The sequence below is a fragment of the Peromyscus maniculatus genome, chromosome 4, assembly GCF_049852395.1.
Source record: "Peromyscus maniculatus bairdii isolate BWxNUB_F1_BW_parent chromosome 4, HU_Pman_BW_mat_3.1, whole genome shotgun sequence".
NCBI classification, from domain to species: Eukaryota; Metazoa; Chordata; class Mammalia; order Rodentia; family Cricetidae; genus Peromyscus; species Peromyscus maniculatus.
In genome coordinates, this window is record NC_134855.1 from 16,699,391 (window position 1) to 16,712,936 (window position 13,546).

The 13,546-nt window shown below is 44.4% G+C and overlaps 1 protein-coding gene across 1 annotated transcript; it reads right to left on the reverse strand.

Moving 5' to 3' along the window:
• Positions 1-735: 735 nt before the first annotated feature.
• On the reverse strand, positions 736-8,972 carry Il1f10 (interleukin 1 family member 10). Its single transcript, XM_006981077.4, has 5 exons — positions 8,906-8,972; positions 3,725-3,783; positions 2,021-2,106; positions 1,597-1,724; positions 736-1,335 (listed from the first exon to the last, which is right to left on the reverse strand). Exons 2-5 carry the CDS (start codon positions 3,754-3,756, stop codon positions 1,123-1,125), a joined length of 459 nt encoding a protein of 152 aa, XP_006981139.1. The 5' UTR covers positions 3,757-3,783; positions 8,906-8,972; the 3' UTR covers positions 736-1,122.
• Positions 8,973-13,546: the final 4,574 nt, after the last annotated feature.

Here is a 13,546-nt window from a genome sequence, read left to right on the forward strand (position 1 = left end):
TGCAAGTCATTCACAATTGGACTCCACCCATCTTCCTGTTTTAATTTTCAGCAACTCCTTAACCACAAGCCTTGGGTTCCAGCCAAATGGATGACACATCATACCCCAGACATGCCTGGGGCTCCCCTCCATCACACCTTCCTGAACTGTTGATTCTACCTGGAATGCGTGACCCCATGTTCTCTGACAGGAAAACTTGTTTTCCGCTGAGTCCAGGGTTAGATGTCCCTCTGTGCAGCCCTGCTCTTCCCGGGTAGCTCTCCTCATCAGTTCACCTTGCACTGAATCTCTTTTTGGATCATATCCTGAGTATCTAACGAGAGCCTCATGGTCACCTTCCCAGTCAAGATTTTGTGTGCGGAACCTTTTGTGCTCCACCACTGCTCTAGACACTGGTGACACCAGAGTGCCAGCAGCTCACCCCTCGCTGAACCAGGACAGTGCAGGCTAGATAGTGCCATGTTAGAGCAGGGACACAGATTTTCTAAGAAATGAAAAATTGCTGGGGCTCTTGGGCAAAGGGTGCAACTCTAAACTCTGAGAAGAGTCCAGCCTGATATTCTGGGTTGTGACATCCCCTTGACAAAGGGACTCCACTGGACCCTGGACCCAACATCCTAGAAAATCTGTGGGTGTCTTTCCAAGAAATCACCAGGGTACCCATGCCCTTTGAATTGCATATGACACACAGGTCTTACGACGGCTGCTTCAATAAACTACCACAGATTCAGCGGCTTGAAACAATGGAAGTCTATTATTGTACAATTCTGGAGGCCAGAAAACTCTGAAATCGGTGTCAGGAGAGCGCTTGCCTTTTCCAGTTTCTAGAAATCACGTGCACTCATCATCTCGTGGTTCCTAGCTCTATCCTCAAATTTAGTAGCGACGTTTACCCCATTCTCTTTCGGACTCCTTCTTTCTCATGAGGCCTCATACGATTTCATTGGGTCAAATGGACCATGAAGGAAACGGCGCTTTTGCCATTTAATGTAACATAGTTGCAGATTCTGGGGATTAAGGCTTTCAGACATCATTGGTGGACCATCATTCTGCCTCCCACAGACTCTGAGCAAGATGGGCTCAGTTTGGGGGCGCTAGGTTGGACTTCGGTCTCATGCCTCCTTACCGACTCTGTTCAAAGTAGAACTCAGTACGGGTAGAGGGTTCGCTGTCTTTGGAAAGCTGCACTGGCTGATGGGGCTCAACCGGGCCGCTGAGGAACCAGCCAGGGCAAGCAGCAGCCTCGAGCCTGAAGGCAGAGCCCAAGCTTCTCTGGAAGAAGGTGAAACGGGTGGTTTGTTCACCGCCCTTGTATAGGTCCTCGATGCTCACATCCTGTGGGGAGAGGAAAGCCAGCTATGAGATGAGATGGGTGTTCTATTTGGGGTGTCAGGTCCTAACGGCCCAGGAGCTTGGCCAAAGAACTCAATAGAAAGGAGCTTTAGTCAAGGATGTTCCTTCTGTAGATACCGAAAGGCGAGGATCCCCTTGCTGGAGGCAAAGAGAGAGATGGAGGACAAGAGAGGGGATGTGCAATGGCATCTTGGCTCCCGCACACTGACGTTGTGTGTCCTCCAGAAGGAGAAGGGGTCTCACCTCCAGCCTCAGGGATGGCCCCTCTCTTGTCTCAACACATGCCAGGCAGCAACTTCCTCCCTGGATCCCCAGGAAGATGGGCACCTTGGAGCGGTCCAGGCCTCGGTTAGGAAGGATACAGATCTTCTCTGGGAGGTAAGAGAGAGTGAAATTCAGGCAGTGAGGGGACCCCAGATGGAAGGCTCTTAGCAAGATATGACTCAGCAAGGAGCAGCTGGGCCTGGGCACACCCGGCCTGTTTCTGCATGGAGACAGTAGGGTGAGCAGAACTCACCAGGACAGGCTGAAGCTGCCCCTCACCTCTTCTCGTTATCATGGGGACAGCATTCTCATGTCTCTAGAGACATGAGAGAAGAAATGAGTCAAGGGCCTGTAACAGGCAGAGATTGGGCAAGTCCCAGAAGAGAGACCCCCGGAGGCTCACCTGGGCTACAGTTGTCTGAATCAGGGTCTCCCACCAGGAGCTGGCCATTCCGTGTGTACAAAACCTTTTGATGTGCATCTTTGATTCTGAAATAGGAGGGCAAGGTTAATGGCCTGCTGCCTTCAGGGACCATTGTGTCTTTCAATCCCTGTGCTCTGGACCACCACACTGAGCCTTTGGTGAACTCACCATTTCCAGGGAGGAGAGGGACACTGCTCCATTAAGGGAAGCAACAGTTCTGTCCCAAAGCAAGAACAGGTTTCCTAGGCTCGTGATTGTCAGAGGCTCCCGTAAGTGACAGTAGCCAGTGCCTTCTCTAACAGAGATAGAGGATGTTTTTATGGCTGTCTGAGTAGTTGTTTTGAGACTCAGGTATCCCGGGGATGCAGTGCGTCCTATCCCAGATTTTCTGGGCCTCCTTCCTTCCTTCCTTCCTTCCTTCCATCCTTCCTTCCTTCCTTCCTTCCTTCCTTCCTTCCTTCCTTCCTTCTTTCTTTCTTTCTTTCTTTCTTTCTTTCTTTCTTTCTTTCTTTCTTTCTTTCTTTCTTTCTTTCTTTCTTTCTTTCCAGAACCACTCATTAATGAAAGAATTGAGGATGTAATAAGTATGATTTGCTTTGTAAACTTAAAAAAAGAGAGAGAAATCTGAAAATAAAGTCTATGTCACTAGATTCTGGCCCCATTCTGGCCATGGTGAGGTAAACTCTGGGTGGACCAAATACAGGAGGCTGAAGCAGAACTAGATCAGGGCCTGATTAGTCATTGGGGATGGCTGTGTAGCTAATGACCTGCCTGGGAGGGTAAGTATGCATCAGGGAAGCTGGGGAGAAACTGTCATGCACGTGAAACATCAAAACCATGTCTGTTATTAGCCTAGTTGCCCAGCTGGTTCCAGAGATGCCCATCAATTGCTCTCAGAGCCCAGGGAGCTCCCAATACCTTTGAAAGCAGAACATCTGGAACAATGCCACCACCTCCAGGATCCCTTCTGACTCTGCCACAGCTGGTAATGGCTGTTTAAGAACAGATCCACTATTGTTTTTAAAGCAGGTTCACTTGTTCATTAAGAACAAAGGTCAGTGAAGACCTTGCCATCTGGCATTCTTCGCCGACTTGGGGAACTGGGTGGGACTTAATAGTTCACCTGCTGGAGCATTCTATTTAGACATCACTAAGTGTGTCAAGGAAGCAGTGTGGTGCTTTAATCCCAGCACTTGGGAGGCAGAGGTGAGCAGAGCTCTGTGAGTTTGAGGTCACGCGAATATACATAGCAGGTTCCAGGCTAGCCAGGGCTATAGTGAAACTTTTTTTTTTTTTTAAGATACAGTTATCAGTTAAGGTCACCATGAAGATGCTGCTATTGGGACTCAAGATTGTTTGAGCTTTCTAAAAGCTAGATAAATCAGTTCAGAGAACATGGAGTCTGAGCCCACCCTCTGCTTCTGGGTAGTTGTATGGCATGGAGGAAAATTATACAACTTCTTGGAGCCTCAATTTCCAGATCTGTAAAATGGACTTAGCAATACTCTCCTTACAAATTTCTTAATCTGCCACCAGGAAAGAGGGCTGTTGTTATTGACAAAGATGAAGAGTGATTATTCAATGCTTGAGTTTTTGTGGCCAGAGGGAGCTTCATTCCTTTGACTCATCCTTTTCCCTTCTTGTGTGATTCTCTGGACCCCTTGACTGAGAAAAATTACTTACATGTAGTATCTTGCCATGGGAAGGGAGCACATTCCTGCAGTTAGAGTGTCTGGTCTTTACTGCGGAAAAGAAGAAAAAAAGCTGTCAGAAAAGCAGAGGTGTGTATTTGGGGGCAGCCATCCTGGGGCTCAGAGTTACCAGCCACAAGCTGTCCCCACTCCTAGGCATTACGGAATCCACCATGGTCTCCCCACCCTCCCAGCTCTAGGCAGCTCTGCCTTTTCCTTATTCCTGGCCATTAGATCAGATTTTGCTGGCAGAGGTGCAAGCCTAGGACTCATCCATCTGCTGATGCCAGCTCTTAGAATCTAGAGAGCAGATTCACCTCAATAGCCTACCATCTCACTTCCCAGGCTCAGAAGTGGGTGCTCCACAGAGTGGGGATAACCTCAGGGCAGATCCAGTCCCATTTCCCAGCCTGGCTGGACAGTCACCCTGCTCTGTCTAAGTCACCCAGCAGGGAAGAACAACTTAGCCAGGGAGAATGGGCAGGGTTTGAAGGTTAGGAAGCATCATTCCCAGGAACTGGAGCTGCTGACACATGTGAAGAGTCTGTCCAAATGCCTCTCTTTTTTCCAGGTGAAAATCAGAACAGGATTGATAAACCGAGACTTGTGCTTTTGAAAATGAGCACTGTGATGTGAAGAGAGTGACCTATATAAACTCCAAGCCACTGAAGATTCCCAGGACTGTGGTCTTTCCTGGAGGAGTGTCCTATCCCAGAGTTCCCTGCTAAAATGATCACCTAGAAAGTCCAATCCAGAATAGCACACAAGAAACTCAGGACAGATCCATCAGAACAGCTCCCAAGAGTAAGTGCAGGGATGACCGGGCTGAGGCTTACTGAGTGGATCTGATTCATGCTAAGCAGGAAGGGGGATAAAAAAAAAGAAATAATTATGTAAGAAAGTAGAAAACGAGATAGAAAAGAAGAATGTGGGAAGAAACGAGACTTGGAGGTGGAAGAAGTGATACTGAGGGAGCCAGGTAAGGAAGATTGCAGGAATTCAGACACCTCGGTGTCACTGAGATCCATGGTCTGGTATGATAAGAAATGGGGCTGTAGCCCAGGTGGCTTTTATTACTGCTTATATGATTCTGTCACCATGGGAAGTAACTGGGCAAAAGTTTCAGACCTGTTGAGAGTGAAGGATAACAGGGCACTGATAACAACAGTGGCGGTTCTGCACACATGCTGGTGTCGCGAGTCAGGCACCAAGCACTCTGTCTGTTCTGTGATTGCATGTGTTGTTGCCCATGTCCCAGGGAGAGGTAAGGGATCGCCCAAACGCTGAGTTATAAAAGAGTTCAACTGAATATTTTTGCAAGGTTGGGAAGTTGGAAATACCCTCAATGTCCACTAATAGGCAATTGGCTGAAAGGGAACGAACGACACATTCAGCAAATAAGAAGTATATGCTCGTTAATGATGACATTCATGGCACAAAACTTCCAAATATATGAAGTGAAAAGTGTACATTATAAATACTGTGCTCATTATAATTACAACTAAATTCATAGCTGTACAGAGACACACACATGGGAACAAAGACTGCTGGTGCTCTCACAGCGCTCATTCGTGACTGACAGGATGGTCAATGATTGCTAATATTCTTTTTTTTTTTCTTTTCTTTTTTTTATATATATTTTATTTTACAATATCATTCAGTTCTACATATCAGCCATGGGTTCCCCTATTCTCCCCCCTCCCACACCCTCCCCTTACCCCCAGCCCACCCTCCATTCCCACCTCCTCCAGGACAAGTCCTCCCCCGAGGACTGTGATCAACTTGGTAGATTCAGTCCAGGGAGGTCCAGTCCTTTCCTCCCAGACTAGATTGCTAATATTCTTAACATTTTTCCTGCAGTAGATTGGATTCCTTTTGTAATGTAAGCATTATTCTTTAAAAATATGAAGTGTTTAGTTAAAGTCATAGACGCCAAAACATGCCTGCATATCTGAATCACTCAGTAAGTATTTTTTTCCCCTGTCCTTAGTCTCTAGTGCTTGAAGTGATTCAAGTAATGAGCCAGGCTTAGGAACTGATATGTCAGGTCAGTCGTCCTCACTCTGTGGCTTTCATACATGTGCATGTGTGTAATGTGTTTGTGTGTGAGAGTACAGGCACACATGTGCCATGCTGTGCATGTGAAGGTCATGAGACTACCTTGGGTATTGGTTCTTGCTTTTCACGCCATTTAAGACAGGGTCTCTTATTTACTGCTGTGCATGCCAGGCTAGCTAGCCCATAGCATCTAGAGCATCTTTGGATTCACTTCCCATTTCACCATAGGACCACTTGTGATTATAGATGTGTTCTACTGTGTCCAGCTTTGTCCGAACTCAGATCCTCACATTTGCATGGCAAGTGCTTCACCCATTAAGTCATTTCCCCAGTGCTCACTCTCTAATGCGTATTTATATATCCTGCATTCTTGCTAAAATAGTGAGTCTTGTTCCCCAGGTCTGGCATGAAGCCTGAGACTGCTTTCTAAACATTCAGCCAGGTCTTGATAATGATGCTGGTCCCCAGACCACACTTGGAGCAGTAAAGAGCAGTGAATTCCTCCAGCCCAGGTAGACTAATAGCAGCACAGCCTCAAGGCAAGCCTGTTTGATGACATGCTCCCTCTGAGCCAGACCACAGAGGATCCTCTGGCTGTGGCAGAGGAAGTCTGAGCAGCCGGGAAGCTAGACTGAGGTCCAAGAGGGACCAATGAAGTAGGTAGGTCTGTGTAAAGCTGCATATCCAGGCTGGCATCTTCAACTCTTGGTCAGCGTCAGCTCAAACAGGCAACAGAAGTCCAGTGTTGGTCTAGTCAACTGCATCCTTGGGGCTCGAGAACTCAACATCTTAGCACAGCCCAGACTTCCAAAGTTTCCTGCAGACTCCCATATAGGGTCTCTCTGCCTAGGTTTTGGCTAGACTGTGTTAGAAGAGTAAGAAGTTACTCGCTCGTGCTAGTTCATGGCCACACAGGAAGCCTGGGGGCCTGATATTCTTCCCAATGTGCCACACACTGGATTCCCAAAGTTTTCCCTTCCTTGTTAACCCCAAGCAGCCATTCACTCAGTTAGGGCCTGTGTCCCCTTTTCTTTCTCTAATCTGTATTCCTGGCTGTAGACTTTGGCTGACCCAGACTTCTCTAACTCTCCTGTCCTGGAACAAGTGCCAGAACAACCAACAGATAGTGCTGAGATCCCTCAACGTTCTCCTCGTTCTCCTCTACGTTGTCTGTATGAAGCTTGTTGTCTCCAAGGACAACATCAACTTTCATGGAGCCCAAACCAAAGGCATCTTAAGAATTATTTTTCTATTTCTCACTACCTCCTTGGAATCTGACATCAGTTGATTTCTTCACCTTTTCCCCTTCTATCTGTCAAAGGCACATGGTAGAGTCCCTTTCCTCAGGTCATCCCAGGGTCGAGAGTCACAAGGAAGGTTGAGTTAGCTATCTTCTCCTCTCAACTCACTTATCTCTCTCAAGTCTGCTTGTCTCACTTTCATGACACTCCTCTCAACAGTGAACCTCAAATCCTGGGAAGCTGAAAATATGCCTCTCCTCCTCTTCGGGAATTACTCCTTTCAAATGTAACTTTGTTTTTGTTTTTAGTTACTACTGTGAACATGCTAGCACTCCTGGTTGCTGTACCTTCAACCCAACCTATGTAAAGCATACGGGATTAATTTTATTTTTTATTTTTTGGTTTTTCGAGACAGGGTTTCTCTGTGTAGCTTTGCGCCTTTCCTTGGACTCACTTGGTAGCCCAGGCTGGCCTAGAACTCACAGAGATCCGCCTGGCTGTGCCTCCCGAGTGCTGGGATTAAAGGTGTGTGCCACCACCGCCTGGCCGGAATTAATTTTTTAAATACATCTTTGACCACATTCCTGCCCAGTTCTAGAATCTACAATGGTCACCCACTTTGCTACCATCTGGCCCTAGTTTGCTTGTGCAACAGTATCTCATTTCTCTTTTCAGGACTCCTTCCTCATCCTCTCCAAGGGCATACACTGCATTGCCTTTGGCTTCCCTGTTCAAAAGCCACCGCCCTTCATCACTGACCATTCACATCACTCATACTAAGGTCACTGGAACTGGCTTCAATACACATGGGCTCAGTATCTTGTCGGTCCAGTTACACAACAGTTGAGAATGAGAGCTCAAACACACAGGGTCATGACCCCTCATGGCCAATCCTCAGGTTCATGGCATTAGATTATGTGGTTGTCAAGGTTCTTTCTAGGTCAAACTAAGGTTCCATGACTCAAAATTGAACAATTCTCCTGTTTGCTATTGTAACACTACTCTGAGCTCCTATTAAACTTTGTTATATTGTTTATTAGTGCACATTAAGGCAATTGTTTGCCTTATGAAAGTTGATAATCATGAAGCATGGTGTAAATAGCTCATCTGAAGCTCTATCCAACCACATGATTGACACACACAGGAACTTAAGACTAGAACACAGAATGCATGGATCAGGCTTTGACTGCAAGGCTGGATTCCAGAAGTAACCCTTCTACCAATTCATCTCGATTCTTTTTGTCCCTGGGCCTCCAATCTATTCCCATTGGAATGAGATGTTGGATAAGATTATTATTTTTTCAAAACTGTTTTAAATTTCACAAGGAGATTTCTTTCTTTTCTTTCTTTTCCTTTTCCTTCTTTCCTTTTTTTATTTCTTTTTTAACAAAGAAACTAGTTGGACATATGATAGATAAAGGGTGATGGCTTCAGAGGAGGTGATGGAGACACTAGCACCTTGGTGGCATTCTTATTGTCTACTGAAGTAGTCACAGAATATCTCCAAGGAATGTCCATGTGTCACGAACAAAACACTGAATACCACTGACCTAGATGATGTTTTTAAGATGATTTTCAAAACTCTGTGGTTCCATATATATAATAACCTTGCTTTGACCCAATCTATACTTCTCCTTAAATTCTACCAAGTGCTCCTAGACTTGTAGAGCATCACAGAACATTCTATAAAAGGTATTCCTTGGTCCTTAGAGAGCCTAGGCATTTTGACGGCATTGACAAAAAGTTGTGTGTGTGTGTGTGTGTGTGTGTGTGTGTGTGTGTGTGTGTGTGTGTGTGTGAGAGAGAGAGAGAGAGAGAGAGAGAGAGAGAGAGAGAGAGAGAGAGAGAGAGAGAGAGAGTCTGTCACCACTGACCTGTAGATCCTGGTGTCTGGAACTCTGATGCCTGGAACCTTCAACTGATTTCTTCAGGGAATCAACACTGTGTTTATAATGTCTGGTCAGGGTGGGTCAGGCCTACAGCGATCTGTAATTGGCTCCAGATCAGGAAAGAAGAGGCCAGAGATTTCATAATATCTTCAACACAGTACGAATAATAAGGAGGTGGCGAGATTAATGAGTGTTTGTTGGAAGGGGAGAGAGTCACCCATAAAGCCTTGACAGAGGCCAGACAGTGACCTCCTGTCTCTGTAGCTACTGTCATTGACTGTGTTATTAGTGGTTTTGCTGCTAGATAAACAATGCTGGGGTCAAACATCTTTGATGCTCCATCTGAGACTTGGAGAGGTCTGAAGGACCAAGAATAGAAAGTCTACTGCTTGCTGGATGCCAGCAGCATCCAGAGAGCCATAATAAAGCAGGTGCTGATTACCTCATGAGTGTGGCTCTGTTTGGGAAGATGAGAAGGAACCCTTTGCTTTTCAGATTTAATTAGTTGATGCAAACTTACTGAGACAGAGTATCTAAGGAAACACCGCTGGAGAAGACATTGGTCTTAGATTTGTATGGAGGTTGTACAGGAGCCATGTGCCCTAGATTATTAGGGAGTATGAGAATGTAGATTATAGGGAGTATGAGAATGTGAACAGTGCAGGCTCAATAGACTCAGTTCTCTAGTTGACATTGCATAACTCTGTTCATCTGTCCATCCATTTCCCCAATCTATCCACTCACCTGCCCAGTTAATTATCTATTCATCCATCCATTTACATATTCATTTATCCATCTGTACATCAAACCACTTGTCCATCTTTTATATATCCACCACTAGGGGTAAAAAATTGGACAGAATGTTTGCTGGAGATTAACTGCCTTATTGAAAATTTTCTTTTTGGGTCATTTGCAAATTTCCACAAAGGACTTGATGAGGAAGACTCAGATGACCATAGAATAAGAAATGAGAAAAGATAAGATCTCAAATATTATTTTGTTTTTTTTTGTTGCTGTTACTATTGTTGCTGTTTTGAGCTAACAATTTGTCAATGACATATATGTCTAGAAACATTTATTTTGTGTGAGGTAATGGAAGCTACTATAGAACTTTGCTAGGTTTTCATTATTCTTTTAGAACCCAATTAATGTTTTCCACCATCTTAAGCATTTTTGGAGAAACAAAAACCTTATTCCTCACGTTTTCCTTGAATTATATTTCACAACCATTCATTTCCATGTACTGTGTTGTTCTGGGAGATAAAATGTTTAATGTATGTTTGAGCATCCTTTGGTATATGCCCAAAAATAATATGACTGGTATAGTGGTATAGCTGGGTCTTGAGGTAGATTGATTCCCAGATTTTTGAGAAACTGCCATACTGATTTCCAAAGTGACTGTGTAAGTTTGCACTCCCACCAGCAATGGAGGAGTGTTTCCTTTGCTCCACATCCTCTCCACCAGGAGCTGTCACTTGTGGTTTTGATCTTAGCCATTCTGGCAGGTGTAAGATGGAATCTTAGAATCATTTTGATTTGCATTTCCCTAATGGATAAGGATGTTGAACATTTGTTTAAGTATTTCTCCACTATTTCAAATTCTTCTATTGAGAATTCTTTGTTTAGATCTGTACTCTATTTTTAAGTTGGACTATTTGGTTTTTTTTTGATGTCTAGCTTCTTGAGTTCTTTATGTATTTTGGTAATCTGCCCTCTGTCAGATGTGGGGTTGGTGAAGATCTTTCCCCATTCTGTAGGCTGCCATTTTATTTCTTTGATAGTGTCTTTTGCCTTAAAGAAACTTTTCAGTTTCCTGAGGTCCCATTTATTAATTGTTGATCTTAGTGTCTGCTCTATTGGTGCCCTGCTCAGGAAGTTGTCTCCCGGGCCAATGCATTCAAGGTGTTTCCCACTTTCTCTTCTATTAGATTCAGTGTATCTGGATTTATGTTGAGGTCTTTTATCCACTTGGACTTAAGTTTTGTGGAGGGCGATAGATCTGGGTCTATTTACATTATTCTACATGCAGACATCCAGTTAGACCGGCACCACTTGTTGAAGATGATTTCTTTTTTCCATTGTATAATTTTTGCTTCTTTGTCGAAAGTCAGGTGTCCATAGGTGTGTAGATTTACATCAGGGTCTTAGATTAGAATCCATTGGTCTGCTTGTCTGTTTTTATGCCAGTACCAATCAGTTTTTAATACTATAGCTCTGTAGTACAGCTTGAGATCAGGCAATGTGATACCTTTGGAAGTCCTTTTATTGTACAAGATTGTTTTAGCTATCATAGTTTTTGTTTGTTTGTTTGTTTGTTTTTCCACATGAGGTTGAGTATTGTTCTTTCCAGGTCTGACTAATTGTGTTTGGATTTTAATGGGGATTGCACTGAATCTGTAGATTGCTTTTGGTAAGATGGCCATTTTTACTTTATGAATCCTACCAATCCATGAACATGGGAGATCTTCCCATTTTCTGATATCTTTTCCAATTTTTCTCTCTTCAAAGACTTGAAGTTCATGTCATACAGGTCTTTCACTTGCTTGGTTATTTGAGGCTATTGTGAAAGGTGTTGTTTCCCTAATTTGTTTCTCAGCCCATTTATTATACTACAAGGACACTTGCCCAACTATGTTCACAACAGCTTTATTCATAATAGCCAGAACCTGGAAAGAATCTCTATGTCCCTCAACAGAAGAATGGATAAAGAAAAGGTGGTACATTTACACAATGGAGTATTACTCAGCTGTTAAAAACAATGACATCATGAAATTTTCAGGCAAATGGAACCAGAAAAAATTCATTCTGAGCGAGGTAATCCAAACTCAGAAAGACAAACATGGTATGTACTCATTCATAAGTGGATATTAGCTATAAAATAAAGGAAAACTATGATACAATCCACTAGGTAATGAGGAGGATTCAAGAGGGAACACCCAGATCTCCCTGGGAAGGGGAAATAGAAGAAATTTCATGAGTGTACTGAGGGTAGGTGGGGATGGGTACATGATTGATCAGATTTGGTGGGCAGAGGGAGAGAGTACTGAAAGAGACTACTGGAAAGGGGGGAATTTTGGGGTCAGTTAAAAACCTGGTGCAAGGAAATCTCCCAGGAATCAGCAAGGATCCCAGCTAAGACTCCTAGTAATAGCGATACATAGCCTGAACTGGCCATCTCCTGTGACCAGGCAAGATTTCAAGTGGAGGGAGCGGGAAATCAACCAAGCCACATGACCTTCGATTTACAGTCTGTCCTGCCTATGGGATGTGCTGGGGTAAGGGTGGCCTAGAGACTGAGCGAGTGGCCAACCAATGACTGGCCTAGCCTAAAACTCATGTCAGGAGAGTAAGCCCACTCCTGACACTGCCTGGAATACCAGTACCCACAGGCTGGATGACCCAGAGACCTAGGATAGAACCAAAAATGACTGGAGGAAAACTATAATGCCAATGTAATGACACCTAACAATATTCTGCTATACTCATAGATTGGTGATTACCCCAATTGTCATCAGAGAGGCTTCATCAAGCAACTGGTGGGAACAGATGCAGACCCACAGTCCAACATTAGGCAGAGCTTAGGGGAATTCTTCTGAAGAGAGGGAAGAATGATTTTAGGAACCAGAGGGGTCAAGGACATCACAAGAAAACCCACAGAATCAACTAGCCTGGGATCACAGAGACTGAAATGACAACCAGGGAGACTGCATGGGACTCACCTAGGCCCTCTGCATCTATGTTGCAGTTGTACAGCTTGGTCATACTGGGTTGCTTTGTTCAGCTTTTTTTTTTTTAATTAAGAAATTTTTTGTTCATTTTACGTACCAATCACAGACCCCCTCTTTCCTCCTCCCACCCACCCCCATTCCTTCCTACAAGAAGATAAGGCTTCTACCAAAATTACAGAAATCTAAAAACACTAGGTTGTTTTCATCTGAACAGCCATAACGCCAGACTCTCTCAGGCCGTACATGCCTCCCTTGTCTGTTACCGTTGTAGCAATGACAAAACAAATGTGTTTCTATTCCTTCTTCCCCTCTGGCTTCGGAAGGAAGTGTCAGCTCATCTAGGCCAAAGTTTTTTTGAATTCTGCCACCCTACAAAGGATGAATCAACCACTCTGACCTTTGAGAATAGGTGGGATTTGAGCTACTCTTTCATAAGGGTTTAGAATGGTAGAGGAAAGGGAGAGGATGTTCCAGAATTGTGAGTTTCCACATTCTGTACTCACCATGTTCCAAAAGTTTGCCAATTATTATTCTAGGTGCTCAAAAACATATAGATCCAGCTCCAACCTTAAGGTCATCTGGGTTCCACAGACACCAAGCCAACTTTTGACGCTGTGATAAGCACTGAGTATCATCATAGCATATGACCAGGGAGCTCATCTCTTCAAATACTTCTTACAGGAGGTGATACCTTAGCAGATATGGGCAGATGGGATGGGTGTAATGTCCTCAAATAGAAAACGCACCATGAGATTCTCTGACTCACAGACAGACATTGTGAATGGGGGATGCAGAAAGAGCCTGGCAGCTGAGGTTGGTGTCCTCAGTATCCCCAAGGGCCTGTGGTAGAAATGGTGCTGCCTGTTGCTCAGGAAATCTTAGATGTATCTGGACTGAA